Source organism: Haemorhous mexicanus, chromosome 17 (assembly GCF_027477595.1).
Source record: "Haemorhous mexicanus isolate bHaeMex1 chromosome 17, bHaeMex1.pri, whole genome shotgun sequence".
Classification (NCBI taxonomy): Eukaryota; Metazoa; Chordata; class Aves; order Passeriformes; family Fringillidae; genus Haemorhous; species Haemorhous mexicanus.
Window position 1 is genome coordinate 1,677,029 of NC_082357.1, and position 13,819 is coordinate 1,690,847.

General features: G+C 66.1%; 3 protein-coding genes across 7 annotated transcripts; 1 reads left to right on the forward strand and 2 right to left on the reverse strand.

The window, feature by feature from the left end:
• The first annotated feature begins 298 nt into the window (after positions 1 to 298).
• Positions 299 to 3,238, forward strand: MSS51 (MSS51 mitochondrial translational activator). The gene is made up of 6 exons (XM_059861824.1): positions 299 to 602; positions 892 to 1,047; positions 1,284 to 1,408; positions 1,570 to 2,133; positions 2,613 to 2,706; positions 2,784 to 3,238. Exons 1-6 carry the CDS (start codon positions 310 to 312, stop codon positions 3,052 to 3,054), a joined length of 1,503 nt encoding a protein of 500 aa, XP_059717807.1. The 5' UTR covers positions 299 to 309; the 3' UTR covers positions 3,055 to 3,238.
• Positions 3,239 to 3,240: 2 nt separating this feature from the next.
• LOC132335353 (cytoplasmic phosphatidylinositol transfer protein 1-like) lies at positions 3,241 to 10,756 on the reverse strand. 5 transcript variants are annotated; one of them, XR_009488643.1, is made up of 11 exons: positions 10,280 to 10,348; positions 8,938 to 9,052; positions 7,728 to 7,876; positions 6,222 to 6,310; positions 6,006 to 6,055; positions 5,594 to 5,665; positions 5,412 to 5,507; positions 5,160 to 5,315; positions 5,022 to 5,085; positions 4,469 to 4,602; positions 4,001 to 4,138 (listed from the first exon to the last, which is right to left on the reverse strand). XR_009488643.1 is itself a non-coding variant. In XM_059861826.1 (10 exons), the coding sequence occupies exons 2-10, from the start codon at positions 8,983 to 8,985 to the stop codon at positions 3,873 to 3,875; spliced, it is 990 nt and encodes a 329-aa protein (XP_059717809.1). In that variant the 5' UTR covers positions 8,986 to 9,052; positions 10,705 to 10,756; the 3' UTR covers positions 3,241 to 3,872. The 5 variants fall into 5 exon arrangements, 3 of the variants coding, with proteins under 3 accessions (XP_059717809.1, XP_059717808.1, XP_059717810.1); XR_009488644.1 differs by having other exon boundaries at positions 6,048 to 6,055; positions 10,280 to 10,347; XM_059861826.1 differs by lacking the exons at positions 4,469 to 4,602; positions 10,280 to 10,348 and adding an exon at positions 10,705 to 10,756 and having other exon boundaries at positions 3,241 to 4,138.
• A 1,220-nt stretch (positions 10,757 to 11,976) lies between these two features.
• Positions 11,977 to 13,701, reverse strand: LOC132335228 (myeloid-associated differentiation marker homolog). Its single transcript, XM_059861525.1, has one exon. The coding sequence runs from the start codon at positions 13,098 to 13,100 to the stop codon at positions 12,243 to 12,245; it is 858 nt and encodes a 285-aa protein (XP_059717508.1). The 5' UTR covers positions 13,101 to 13,701; the 3' UTR covers positions 11,977 to 12,242.
• Between the last annotated feature and the right edge of the window lie 118 nt (positions 13,702 to 13,819).

Below are 13,819 nucleotides of genomic sequence, written 5' to 3' on the forward strand. Positions count from 1 at the left end.
GTCCCAGGGGTTTGGGCAACCCCCCGAGCTCCCCGAAGGTTTGCAGTGAGGGGCACTACACAGGGTTTTGAGGCACCCCACTGCCACCAGCGCGGCTTTTGGGGCGGGAGCCGGACCCCCGGAGCGGGTTGGCCCGTGCCCGGGGAGGGGATGCCCAGAATAGCTCCGCTATCTGATTCCGAGGGGCCGCGGCCGTCTGCACCGCCGGCTCCCGGGGTCTGACATTTGAGCCCAGCCGCGGGACGGGACGGGACGGGGCGGGCGCCGGGACTGCCCGGGATCTTCGGGCGCTGCCGGGACAGGAGCGGGATGGCAGGCGGGAGGCGCCGTGGGGGTGGCGGGCGGCGCGGGGGACCCCGGCAGCACCCCGGGACCCCCGGACCGGCCTCCTCGCCCGCAGCTCTCCCTCCTGCAGCCACCCCGGCGCAGCCAAACGCAGGCGCTGCCCCTAAAACCGGCCGCTCCAAGAAGGCCCCGGAGGAGCCAGCGGCGAGGGCTCCAGACGTGGACTCGCTGGGCTTCCAGGCCATGGACCGCAACGTGCCGGGGCTGTCCCACGTCATCCTGCAGAAGCTCAACATGAAGAGCTATGAGGACTACAAGTGAGTGAGCACCCATGGGTGCCTATTCCCCACCCTCTTCTCCGGGAAGAGCATCCCATGTGTCCCCCTGCATCTGGAGCAGCTCCCACGGCTTATCCCACCCTCCCAGCTCAGCCCACGGGGAGCTCTCATGGGCTTCTAGGTGGACCCCTCCAGAGTGCTTGGCTCCCTGTCCCCACCCAGCCCAAAATGCTCCTGACTGGAGCTAAAAATCTTGGCAGCCTTAGAATATATCAGCCCCACCGTTGTGGCAGTGGGCTGGATTCTGCTCACCCTCTGGCATCTGCAGGTCTGCCATGGATGGGAGGAAGAGCGGCAGTGATTTCGGCATCCGGACGTATTTTGACATGTTCCAGAAGATGGAGGACACCTTCAAGTTTTGTGTTGAGTGCAAGAAGCTCCCTGATGCCCTCCCAGACCCCAAAAGCCTCCGGCGTTGCAAGAGGTATGGGGGGGAGATGGTCTGATGGCACAGGGATGGATCCATCCCTCACCTCCAGCCTGCTGGTGGGGGTGAAGTGAGGGGTGTCTGACCCCAGTGCCCACCTCCAGCCACTGGGCACCCCTAGGAACAGTGCCACAGCCCTGAGAGGGGGTGGCAGGGAGCCAGGCTCGGTGGGCTGGATCGTGCCCCCCCCCCCCCCCCCCCGCCATGGCTGGGCATTCTGCCTGTCTGCCCAGGTGCCAAAATGTGTACTACTGTGGCGTGGCGTGCCAGCGTGCCAACTGGCCACTGCACAAGAAGTTCTGCAAGAAGCTGAAGCTGGTGGCCCTGGACCGGCTGGTGGAGTGGCTCATCTTCACAGGTGAGGCATGTGTCCCCATGGGCTCCCCATCCCGGGCTGCACAGGTCCCATGGTGGGATGTAGTGTCCATTCTCCAGCCCACTCCCACAGCACAGGTGGGACAGGCAGCCTGGGCATGTGGGACCACCACTGTACCCTCCAATCTCCTCCTTACCCCCCAGGAGACATCCCATTTCCCACGGACACCTGGACAAAACCTGCCCGGGACGTGAAGGGCTGGGGGGACTGGTTCTCCATGCAGGAGCAGCTGGAGGAGAAGCTGGGTGCCATCGTGGCCGGGCGCTACATGACCCTGCTGTGGGCCAACGCGGGGAAGCCACGGCCAGAGGACACGGAGCTGCGGGAATCCATCCGGCGCCTGGTCACCGACTTCCACTCGCGGCCACTCACCATCGGCCTGGGACTGCGGCTTTTCGGCATCGACCCACTCACCAGGCCCCTCACCGTGCACGTGGTGGGGGCTTCCCATGTGGAGACCCTCAACACGCGGCTGACGGACTACGACGAGCTGACGCGGATGTTCCCGAGGCACCAGGGCGTGGAGATGGTGATGGTGGGGGTGGACGTGGTGGACGGACCCATCATGAGGCCACCCCTGACCACGCTGGCGCCCCAGGGAAAAGTCTATCTCAGCAGCTACAAGGGGCTCTACCACGACTTCTGGGAAAGCCATGTGGAGACCAAGCTGGCCGCCCCTCCTGACCTGGTGGTGGGCTTTCACCCGGGTGAGTGCTTGTGCCGTGGAGGGGTTGGACCCTCACACTCTGCTGCCAGAATAGGGACATCCACAGGGCACATGGGCTCAGGGACCACGCTGAGCACCCTGGCAGCACCTGTGGCTGGGCCTGAAGGTGGCCTGGGATGTACTCAGGGCTTTGCACCAAGGCACAGTGGGCAGCCGGGGGTACCCCCTGGGACATGGCTGCCTTATCTCCCCAGCAGACACTCTGTCCTGCCTGTGTCACTCACCTGCAGGTGAAATGGATCCTTCCCTTCAGGTCTCAGTGCTATTGCTTAGCCCAGGACCCAGAGTTTGGGGTGCCCCACGTGCTGATGGGAAGCCAAACCCCACCTTGCTGAGGGCTGCCAAACTCACTGCATATTTGGGGTGTCCAGCACAGAGTGGATGCAGTTGGAGCCGACTTTCCCCTGGGCCAGGGTGGGATGGAAAAGAGGTGGAACCCTCATGGCTGTGTCCCCCCAGGTTTCCACGCCTGCCCAGACCTGCTGGCGGGTTGGCTGCCCACCCTGCTGCTGCTGCGGGACTATCGCCTGCCCGTGCTCTTCACGGTGTACAGGTGAGCACGGCCCCACCCACAGCCCCGGTGAGCCGGCACAGACACCCAGTCACCGCGCCTATCCTCTCTTCTGACAGTGAGCAGGAGCTGAAGGCCTCCCTGCAGATCCTTGTGGAGCTCGAGATGCACATTGTGGGTTATGCCAGCAACCCCTTTGCCTCCCTGCGGCCCGAGCAGGTCTACTCGAGCCCCAACAAGCCCCCCGTCTACTGCAGCTCCCACTACATCGCCCTGCTGGGAGCAGAGGCTGTGCCGGGGGCTGAGGAGCTGGAGGATGATGATGGCTGGCAGGGAGGAGAGCCCAGTGCTGCTGCTGTGGCTGGGGGCATTGCCCCAGGGCTGGGCTGATTCCTGCCTGCCCTGACTACCCGACCCCCAGAGCCTTGCTGCCCATCCAGGACCCCATCTCCGCATCCTGGGATCAGCGATCCAGAAATGCCTCACTGCACACTGCACAGGCCTGGGGGATGCAGCACCCCAGCACAGGCACAGCACCCTTCCACAGCACCAAATAAATCACTATCAGCAGCCAGCTGCCGTGTCTCGAGCTTTATTTCCAAAAAGGCCTTTGTTTTCCTAAAGAAAACGAGGGGCTGAGCCCACCCCAGGCCCCCTCGAGCTGCCACGGCCTCTGGAGGGACAGCGAAGGGGACCCTGACTGCAGGACCAGCTGTGCACGGGGCTCTGCAGCCCCTTGGAGTCCCGTGGGGAGCCCCAGCCCAGTGCTTGGGCTGTCACTGTCACCCTCACTGTGCCCCCACGCTGGTGCCTACCCTGCAGGGCACTGCTCCAGCCTGGCACCGGCCACCAGCCCGGCCACGGCAAATGGGTGCCAGCTGGGGCCTCCCCACTGCTCGCCAGCCTCGGTGGCCCTTGCGGACACCGGGGCGGGTGGAGTCGAGGGAAGCAGCTCTGCGGCATCGCCCGACGCTGCCGGGACCCGCGCTGGCCTGGCGTCCCCTCCTGGTGCAGCCAGCTGGTCTGGCATAGCAGTGGTGGCACTGAGCCGTGTGGGTACCCACGGTGGCTCAGGGAGGCCAGCACACTCCAGGGCTGCCAGCGCCCTGACAGCGGGTCCGGGTCCCTCCCTGGGCTCTGCACCTGTCGGCGGGGCCGGGGTGGGCGGCAGAGCTGGCACAGTCCGGCACGGAGTGGCACTGCCGTTGTCACTCGGCGCCAGCGCGTTCCCGCAGCGCGGGCAGCGTCAGGGTCTCCGGCGCCGACTTCTTCCGCGGGCGAGTCTTGGGGGGAGCCAGGAACTCGGGGGCCTCGTCGCTGAGGGGGGTGGAGGGGGCGCTGGCAGGGGCCGAGTGCGTGGCCGTGGGCTGCTCCACCTCGCTGACCGAGATGGCCGGTGCCACCAGGCCGATGAGCTCGTTGGTGGCCTCCTGCGTCTCCTGCTCGTAGCGCCGCACCTCCTCCATCGTCATCCCTGCCGAGCACAGCCGGGCTTGGGGCCGCTCGGCACGGCCGCCTCCGGCACCCTCTCATCCCGGGCAGCCTGCGCCCCGCGTCCCAGCTCCCCACCGAGCTGGGGGACAGGAAGGGGACAGGGGCTGGGGACAGGGGGACGGGCAGGGAAGGGGATGCTGGGCAGCACAGCCAGCTCCCCAGCTCCAGCGCCAGCCCAGACAGCAGACGGGAAGGGGTGGACAGGCGACGCAGGCAGCGCAGGCAGGGGACACGCAGGGAGGGCAGCTGAGAGGGGGGACACTCCACCGCGGGGTGCAGGAGGGGCGCAAGCCCCCCTGCCTGCACCCACCCCCAGGCAGCAAGGCGGGGTCTGGGGTCTGTCCCCGGCAGGCAGAGGGGCTTAGGGGTGCTGGCTCCCCAGCTTTTGGTTTGTGGCCACTTGCATCTGAGTCTCGAAGGCCCGGACCTCTTCCAGGGACATGTCTGGAAGGCAGAGAGCCACTCACCGGATGGCCTGGCACCCGCCGCCAGCTGTCACCAAACCCGGGGCTCCCATCCCCGTGCCCACACGTGGCAGTCGCCTGCAGCGCGTGTTCCTGCCAGAATGGGGGTGCAGGCAGCACAGGCAGAGTGCTGGGACCCCTCTGCCCATCCCCCCCGAGGGGTGCAGGGGAGTGTGCAGCGTGTGGGGGTGCAGGCAGGGGTAAGCTGGAAGCACAGGCAGTGCAGGCAGAGCAGGCAGTGCAGACAGCATAGGCAGCGCAGGCAATGCAGGCAGCAGCAGAGGCAGAGGAGGAGCAGGAGCTGTGGTGGGGGTCAGTGGCATCAGCAGTCTGCCCTGCAGCCCCTCCCTCCATGGGCGCCGTGTGTCCCCTCCCTACCACGTGCCCCCACGGACTCACCGCACCACTCGTCCACCCAGGCGAAAGCCTGCCGGTGCCCGATCAGCAGGATGTCCCGGATCACCTGCAACACCACGGGGGTCAGCACCCTGTCACTGCCCCCCCAGTGCCCCCCAGCCCCCCTTGGGCCCCCCTCACCTTGTGCACGAACTGCTCCACCCGCGTCTGCAGCCCCCACACCTCGAACTTGACGCTCACCAGTTTGTAGGAGCACATGATGGGCTTGGTGTGCTGGCGCCAGCCCTCCCGCAGCGGCCCCCGGCCCGTCTTGGCCGAGCTGAAGAAACGGGGGTCCTGGGGGGATTGGGAACATCAGGATCATGAGTCCCCCCTCGGGACAGGAGACGAGGGGGTGGCTCCAGGGAGCTCCCTTGTCCCCAGCCCTGGTACCTCCAGGCTGCGGTAGTAGCGCTCTGGGATCTCATCAAAGGCGATGTCCAGGAAAGAGACCTCATGGTCACCCAGGATTTTGTCACTGTGGAAGATCTGGGAAGGGGAGGGAGGGTGAGCGACACGGACCACAAGTGACGAGGCAATGAGTTTGCCAGTTCTCAGCTGCACTGCTCACTCACATTCTCACTGTCCCCACAGTTGTCCTCGTACTTGGTCTCGATGTAGATGGAGAACTTGGGCAGGAAGGAGCACTGCAGGGAGTGGCTGTCAGCTGTGCCCCGAGGGACACCACTCCCAGGGATGCCCACCCCGAGGGACACCCCACCCTGAGGGACACCCAACACCCAAGGATGCCCATCCCCAAAAGATGTGCAGTCCAGGGACACTGATCCTGAAGGACACCCATCCAAAGGGACACCCACCTCCAAGCATGCTCATCCTCAAGGAACACCCAGCCACAAGGACACCCTCTCCAGGGGATTCCCACCCCAAGGAAATCTGAGCCCCAAGTGACACCCACCCCTAAAGGACACCCCGTCCCAAAGGACGCCCACCCCCAAAAATGCCCCCCCAGCACATCTCCCCAGTCACCTGCTGGGAGAGGGCACAGGTCATCCCATGCCAGCTCCTTACCGTATACTCTGCAGGGACACCATGGCACATTGGCATCACAGGGTGGCATCACCAGGTGATATCACAGGGGAGAGAGGGAGCAGTGAGACTGGGAGCAGCTCCTGCAGCCCCCCCCGCAGAGGGCAGGGACGGGGGGTGCCCGGGGTGCCCGTCCCACGCCCTGCCCGGACTCACCCGTGATGGTGTAGGGGTAGTAGTTCCAGGCCTTCTCGGTGATGTAGAAGATGCGGGGGGTCACTGCCCGTGCCCAGCTAGGCAGTTTGCTGTGGGCACCGTGTCAGGGGACACCCTCAGGACAGGACGTGGCTGGTGCCACCCAGCCCTGCACTGCCAAACACAGCCTGGCTCTGGGACCCCCATTCCCACACCAGGAACCTCACCTGCTACCTGGCACCCTTACCTCCACCCCGGGGACCTCACCTGCACCTCAGGACCCTCATCTGCATCCCAGCACCTCTCCCAGGAGCACTGCCACCTCCCCAGCACCTGCATCTGCATTCCAACACTGTCATGTGCACCTCAGGACACCCCCAGGGACCCCTGTCACCTCCCCAGGACCCTCACCCCTCGCCCCAGCTCCTCACCATTCACCCTCAGCTCCACTCCAGGATGCCTCCAGACACCCTCACCTGCACCTCAGAACGCCCCCAAGGAACCCTGTTACCCTCCTTTATACCCCTGGATCATCACCTGCCCCTCACAGGACCCTCAGAGACCCCTGCTACCTCCCCAGGACCCTCCCCAGTGTGCCAGCCTTCCCTCACCAGAGACCCCTGCCACCTCCCCAGCATCTTCATCTGTACACCAGGACCCCTCAGGGATCTGTGCCAACTCCTCATCTCCACCCCAGTGCCCCTCAGGTTCCTCACCTCCTCCCCAGACACCCTGACCCCCTCCCCAAGAAACACCCACCCTCCATCCGGGACCCTCACCCCTTCCCCAGGACCCCTCCACCTCCCCAGGGCCGAGCCCCCTGGGTGCTCCTGTCCCCTCCCAGCCCCCCAGCAGGATCGGACCCCCTGGGGGCTCGGGAGGTGGGTTTTGATTAATTTTCAGGCGTTATAAATAAATTTCAGGCGAGAGTGGAATCGTGAGTGCTGCAGCTAAAAATAACCTGTCTCACACCAGCAGCTCCTGGTGGGGAGCAGCCCGTGCCCGCAGGCAGCTGAGGGGACATGGGGACAGTGCTGCTGGGGGCCAGCCACTGCCCCACGGTGACACCCCCGGGGCCAGGGCATTGCCAAGCCCCAGATCAGGCACCCAGCAGCACCCAGAGGTGGGTGCCCACCAGGGAGGGGGGTGCACCCCGGAGACGGGTGCATGTCCTGGGGTGGGTGCACCCCATGAGAAGAGAGGAGCCCCCCTGAAAGGGGTGAACCCCTAGGATGGGTGCGCCCAAAGCTCCCGAGGATGGGTGCAGTCCCTGAAGACAAGTGCACCCCAGGAGATGGGTGCAGCCCCCCAAGATCAGAGCACCCCAGGAGATGGGGGCACCCCCGGGAAATGATGGAGGGAGCCTGGGAAATAATGGGGGTAGTCCTGGGAATCAGCCACTCTGCAGCATGTCCAGGACCCAGGAAGGAGGGTCCCCAGGAATTTTGGAGGAAGAGCTGGGGCCACCCTGCTGCCTGCCCACACTCTCCCCCGGCAGTGCCCCCCCAGCAGCCATCCCAGGCTCACCTGGAGAGGTGGACTCGCTTCTCTGTGAACTGCCCGGGGCCGTGCACGGGGTCCTCGTGGGGCTCGTTCTTCACCACCTCCACGCCCTCGCCCTTCTCGCTCTCCTGGTGGCTGTGCTTGCTGATGGTGTAGAGCTGCCCCACGCGGTACTGCAAGCACAGAGCCCGCCCTCAGTGCCACCGGCCCCGGTGACCGCCCGGCACAGCCTGGGGGCCGAGCCACGCTGCCCAGAGGGGAAACTGAGGCACAGAGCAAGGGGTGGCAGAGCCTGAGCCGTGCAGCAGGCAGGGGGTTCCTGGGGCACCCTGTGTGACCTCCCGTGTCCCTAGGCTGTCCCAGCTCCCGGGCAAGGGCTGGATCCTGCTCTCCCTGTGTTCTCCCACTGCCTTGCAGAATTCCTGGAGGATTTCTGCTTGGCAAACTACCTGGGAGCCAGGGAGAAATGTCTGTATGATATGATCTATATAGTATATTTGGATGTGTCGGTGTCAGGTATATAACCATGAGGGTGTAGATGTGTGTTTGGGGATGGGAGCCAGGGAGAAATGTCCGTATGATGTGACCTATGTGATATACCTGGATGTGTCTGTGTCAGGTGTATAACCATGAGGGTGTAGGTGAGTGTTTGGGGATGCAGCTGTGCAATGAGGGTTGGACTGTTCTGCTGAAGATCCCATCCACCACTGCAATCACCAGCAGGATTTTACCACCCCACTCTGCCTGAAGTAACACCTTCCCCAGGAGCCTCCAAGGAGGGATGGCACTGCCCAGGGTGGGCACCACTCCCCAAAACGTAGAAACCTTCTCCCAGGGATGCTGCCAGCTGTCAGCGCTGTTTGCCGATGGCATTCAGGCTCCCTACCGAAGCAGGGATGGAGTTTATGGTCCCTGACGTGCTGCGGGCATCCAAACGCCCGGTGCCCTTCGCCTGCTGGTCCGTCCCCTGGTCCCGCTGTGCCCCGGTGCTGCCGCGGGGCGCTGTGCCCCGAGGTCGCCGTGCCCAGGGACGGGCTGTCCCCCGCCCGCAGCCCAAAGCGCGGCTCGGCCCTGGCGCGGAACATCCCGAGCCCATCCCTGCCACGAGCCGTGCCACGAGGAGACAGCACAGGGGTCCCCGTGTCCCTCCCAGGGCAGGAACCGATCCCCTGGGCGTGAGACCCGCAGCCACCCCCCTCCATGGGAGTGTCCGTGCGCGCTCGGCCCCGCTCACCTCCTCGGTGGTGAGCGGCATGCAGATGCGGTACTCCTTGACAAGCATGGTGACACCTCGGGCGGGGTGACACGGGCACGGCGGGCAGGACGGGGGTCAGGCGGAGGCGTCGGCGCTGCCGGGGACAGGGCTCATGCTGGGGCGGCGGGCAGGGAGCGGGGGGGACGCGGCGCTGCCTCCCACGCTCCCGTCCCCGCACCCCCAGCTCGAGGCAGCCGCCCCGCTCGCCGTGACTTCACGAGGCGTTGCCATGGCAGTGGCGTGAGGTCACCCGTGCGAGCAGCAGCATGGGTGTACCCAGCTGGGGACACCCCGGCACCCCAAAACCCTCCCGGCGTTAACCCCTTCCCTGCCAGGCAGACAAACGCGTCCCCTCGGAGCACACGTGTCCCCCCAGAATAGGGTGCAGTCCCCTCAGGGTGCCACATCCCCGCCCAGCTGTGCTGGCCAGTGCAGCAAGAGGGTTGCAGGGACATGAGGATGGGGTCAGATGTGCCTGATGCTCCTGGGGACCCACCTCTGGGCACCCACACTGTCCTGCCCTGAGGGGTGCTCCCCGGGGAGCAGAGGATCATGTCCCTGATGGAGGACATCTTTTCCCTGGGCAGGAGCTGGATCCCCTTCCCCGAGGCTTCCTCCAGCACCTGTCCCAGGTAGCACCCACCCTGGGGCAGCCTCCCAGCACCCACCACACCCATGGCACTGCCAGGCTGTCACACTCCCTCCCCTCTCCAGCCAGAGCTGGGGATGCTCAGAGTGAGCATCAGGACAGCTCAGGGGGCTCCTGGATGTACCCTGAGACCCACAGAGAAGGGAAGCAATGTGGGCCCTCCTGAAAGTCACCCCGGATGGGGGGTCAGGCCTTGGAAGGGCAGATGGGGGCTCACATGGGTTTTTGTCTGGAGGCAACTCGTTCAGCTGGGGACACAGGGACATCCTTGGGGGTACAGGGTCATAGCGGGACACAAGGGCACCTTTGGGGGCACCGGGGGACACAGGAGTGTCCCTGGGGCCACAGAACCGTTTGAGGCTAGAGGGGCATCCCTGGGGGACCCAGGCACACCCTGCTGACGGGGCAGAGAGCTGGGTGCTGGTGCCAGGTGCAGGAACCCCAATACCGCGGGCAGAGGCTGCCCCGGCAAACAGGAGGAGACACCCCGGGGACTCACCGGAACATTGCAGGGCACGGCATTCCCCACCCCATCCCTGCAGCTCAGACCGGCCCCCGCCGGCTGGAAAAGGAGGAGCCCCCCGGCCGGGCTCAGCCGCCCCTTCCCCAGCGCTGTCCGAGGCCGCATCCCCCCCGGGCCGGGCCCAGCCGCCCCCCGCTGCCCGCACTCACCGGCCCGCGGCGGTGCCCGCTCCCACCGCCGCCGCCGCCGCCGCCGTGCCCCGGCCGTCCCGGGCCGTGCGCAGGAGCGAGCCGCCCCCCGCACCGCCTCCCGCGCCGCGGCACACCGACCCCTAGGGGGAGGAATGCACCGGCACCGCACCGGCACCGCACCTGGACCGGCACCGCATCGCACCGGCAACGGCACCGCACCGCAGTGACAGCCACACCGGCACCGCGGCACCGTGGCACGGCACCGAGTCCCCCTCCAGCACCAGGGCTCCTCTGGCACGGCACAGACCGGCGCCGGGACTTCCCGCACCCACCCGGTCTCAGGTCCCCCCAGCGACCCCCAGCACCGCCGTGTGCCCCAGCTGGGAGCTGCCCCCGTGGGCTGCGCCCCCCCGGGAACCCCCAAAGACCCTCCAGCCACTCACCTGCACCCCGCTGCCAGCCTGGCCTCTGTCCCCCCAGCCTCACCACACCCCACGTGTTGGCACTGCCCAGGTGCCACCCACAGCCACCAGCACAGCTCATCACCAGTGACACCGCTGTCACTCCCTGGGCCTCCCGTCCTCCTTCCTCTGCTATCTCCATCATCCTGGGCATTGCTGTACCCAGCTGTGCCTCGCCACTGTCACTTTCTTGTCATTTCCTCCCAAAACTCTGTCGTTCCGTCCGGCCCCTCTGCCCGGGGTGCAGGGGCGTGGCCCATCAGTGCCAGCGTGATGGCCACTGTGGGGACAGGGATCGGGCAAAGGGGACACCCCCCAGGCCACCCTGTAATGCTGCCATCACTGGCACTGCTGGCACCCAGCACTGCAGGGGTCCTGGCACTGGCCATAGAAGTCCCACCTGCCCGGGCACTGGGGCACCTGTGGGCTCTTTTGTGACTGCAGTCTGTGCCACCTCCTGGTGGTGGGGACCCCACTTTGTGTCACCCTGTGAGCCCCAGGGCAGTGATGATGGGCCCTGAAATGGCCCTGGCAGCCCCAAGACAGCAGGGATGGCCCCAGGCTGTGGCCAGGACAAGAAGTGGCAGAAGGAGCAACGTGGGGACAGTGGCCCAAAACCTGCCAGGGTGCCCCACGGGCACCCATCCCACATCCGGGAGAGCAGTGCCAGGAGATCTGCCCACAGGCACACCTTCCCTGCCTGCCCTGCACCTCTGCCTTCTTCCCACATACCAGCCCGTGGTGTCACTGTCCCCCGTGGTGTTTGTCAGCACCCCCAGCTCTGGTGGTACTGGGTGGCAGCCACCCCCCTCCCCATTTTCCCCCAGAGAGGGGACACAACAGCAGCCCCCAAAGGGCGACTCCAGCCTACATGGCTGGGACCAAACCCAGCAGGGCTCCCACTGGGGTGACTGTGGTGGTGACAAGGACCTGGCCATGCTGGTCACAGGTACCTGGCGGGCTCTCAGCCCCCCCAACAGCTGCATTCCTCCTGAACCTGTTTGGCAGGGCCCTGGGCAGGTGCCAAGAAAGAGGCATCCAGGCTGGGCTTTTCCTGGTCATGCCCTGCTTCACTCCAGTGCCGAGTCAACAAGGAGTAGGAAGGGTTTTCTGGAGCCTGGTGCCCCCCCCGGTGCTGCTGGTGCCCCCCAAAGTCACCCACGGCTCCCAGTACCAATGGTGCCCCTCAGTTTCTTACCCCCCAGCAGGGATCCTGCAGAAGGTTGGGAAGAGGAAGAAAGAGGCAGAAACAAGTGAAAAATGACCCAATTTAATTCCAAAGCCCCCTCAAGCTCCGGGGTTCCGGGAGCCCCTCGGGGCCCCTCCAGCCCCCCTGTCTGTGACGCCCGTGGGGCCCCGGGCTCAGCGCACCCCTGGGTCACCCCCTGGCTCTCTGCCCCAGCACGGGGACAAGGAGCTCTCCGAGGCAACCGGCCTCTTCCTCAGCTCCGCCGGCAGCCCCGCACCGCCACCCGCCGGCACCAGCCGCGTCCCACCGCCCCGAGCCCCGCCCCGAGCCCTTAGGGAGGTGCCCTGAAAAAGACCATCCTGGTGGAGTAGACCAGGTCCACCAAGTAGGCGATGAGGTTGAAGATGGTGAGGAAGGTGACCCCCAGATCCTTGTTCCACCAGCAGTCCGTGCCGCAGGGATCGGGGCGGCTCCGGCCCCGGAAGCTGTAGAGGGGCCACAGGACCGTGGCAGTGAGGTACATCAGCAGGGCCAGGAAGTTGTAGCCCACCAGCACCTTCTCCAGCGAGCAAGGGATGTAGGTTAGGCAGCGGCCGATGGTGAAGATGATGATGAGGAGGGTGAAGATGAAGCAGATGGAGTAGACAGCCACACACCACATCAGGCCAGATTCCTTCTCGTATTCCAGCAAGGAGAAGATCAGGCAAGCCACGTAGGCTTCAAAGACCTTGAGGAGCCCGGGCACGGTGGAGAGGAAGCTGCTGATGTCCCCGGGCTTGGCGCGGGTCAGTGACACCTCGAGGGCGTAGGCGAGGAAGCAGAGGCAGGAGGAGGTGGTGGCCACGGCCTGCCGGGCACACTGGCTGCTGCTGCAGGGGCTCCTGATGAAGGTGACAGGGAAGACCACCGAGGAGGTGAAGACCATCAGAGCAGCCAGCATGGAGAAAGCCGAGGTGAAGTCATCCCAGGAGAGCGGCAGCAGTGGGTAGAGCTCCAGCAGCTCCAGCAGCAGCACCAGCAGCGTCACGGCGAAGCAGAAGCACCAGGTGAACATGCACCACGTCCCGTAGGGACCCCCGAAGTGCCCGGTGGAGGCCACCAAGCTGAATGTGAGGCAGGACAGCACGACGGCGAGGAGCCGGGCGATGCCCACCCAGGAGGTCAGGGCGCGGAGGTTCACCGTGGCCATGGTGCGGCCGCTCTGCCCGCGCCGCGCCGGGCGGTGGGCGCTGCCCGCGGCCGCTCTTTTCCGGCCGCTGGGGGAGAGGGGTGGGGCGCAGGGCAGGGAACGCCAGCCCCCCCGAGCCGCCCGTGCCAAGGACCCCCGGCTCTGCTGCCGCCGCCACCACTCCGGTGGCTGCTGGGGCTGGCGGCCACGGCGGCGGGTGGATCATTAACGCGGGGCCGGGCAAAGGGCGGGGACGGTGGGGCCGGGGCGGGCAGGAAGCCACCGTGTGCCACCGCCCTGGCAGCGAGCCCCAGCCCTGCCCACGGCAGGAGGTACAAAAGGGCCTTTCATGCACCCCTAGAGTACCGGGGGGGCACCCCGACACCCTGACAGGTATCAGGGCTTGGCAGCCAGCGGGGCAGCACCCACTGGGTCCCCCTGAGGGGTTTAGGGCCGGCACCCATACGGTGCCCCTGGCAGGGGGGTGCCACAGCTGGGTGTGGCCCCTTCACACCCTCGCAGGCGACATCTCCACACCCCTCCGGCACCTCCGCTCCCCTCCCGGCACCTCCACCACCTGATAAGCGGCTCAAAGTCCAGCTGTGCCAGCTGCCTCGCTGGGCAGGGCGGGTGAGGTGGCCATGGGGAGGGCATCTGCACCCCGGTCACACACCACAGGCAGCACCTCCACTTCCCCACCGTGCCTGGGGGCTACAGCAGACAGAGCAGCACAGGAGGGG

Excerpts from the sequence above, each read along its gene's own strand:
- MSS51 (XM_059861824.1), top strand. The coding sequence starts at position 310 with ATGGCAGGCGGGAGGCGCCGTGGGGGTGGCGGGCGGCGCGGGGGACCC. Across the intron at positions 603-891 it reads AAGAGCTATGAGGACTACAA|GTCTGCCATGGATGGGAGGA; the intron begins GTGAGTGAGCAC and ends TGGCATCTGCAG. Across the intron at positions 1,048-1,283 it reads AGCCTCCGGCGTTGCAAGAG|GTGCCAAAATGTGTACTACT; the intron begins GTATGGGGGGGA and ends CTGTCTGCCCAG.
- LOC132335353 (XM_059861826.1), bottom strand. The coding sequence starts at position 8,985 with ATGCTTGTCAAGGAGTACCGCATCTGCATGCCGCTCACCACCGAGGAG. Across the intron at positions 6,056-6,221 it reads CTACCCCTACACCATCACGG|AGTATACGGTAAGGAGCTGG; the intron begins GTGAGTCCGGGC and ends GTGTCCCTGCAG. Across the intron at positions 5,666-6,005 it reads CCTGTGCCCTCTCCCAGCAG|TGCTCCTTCCTGCCCAAGTT; the intron begins GTGACTGGGGAG and ends CACTCCCTGCAG.
- LOC132335228 (XM_059861525.1), bottom strand. The coding sequence starts at position 13,100 with ATGGCCACGGTGAACCTCCGCGCCCTGACCTCCTGGGTGGGCATCGCC.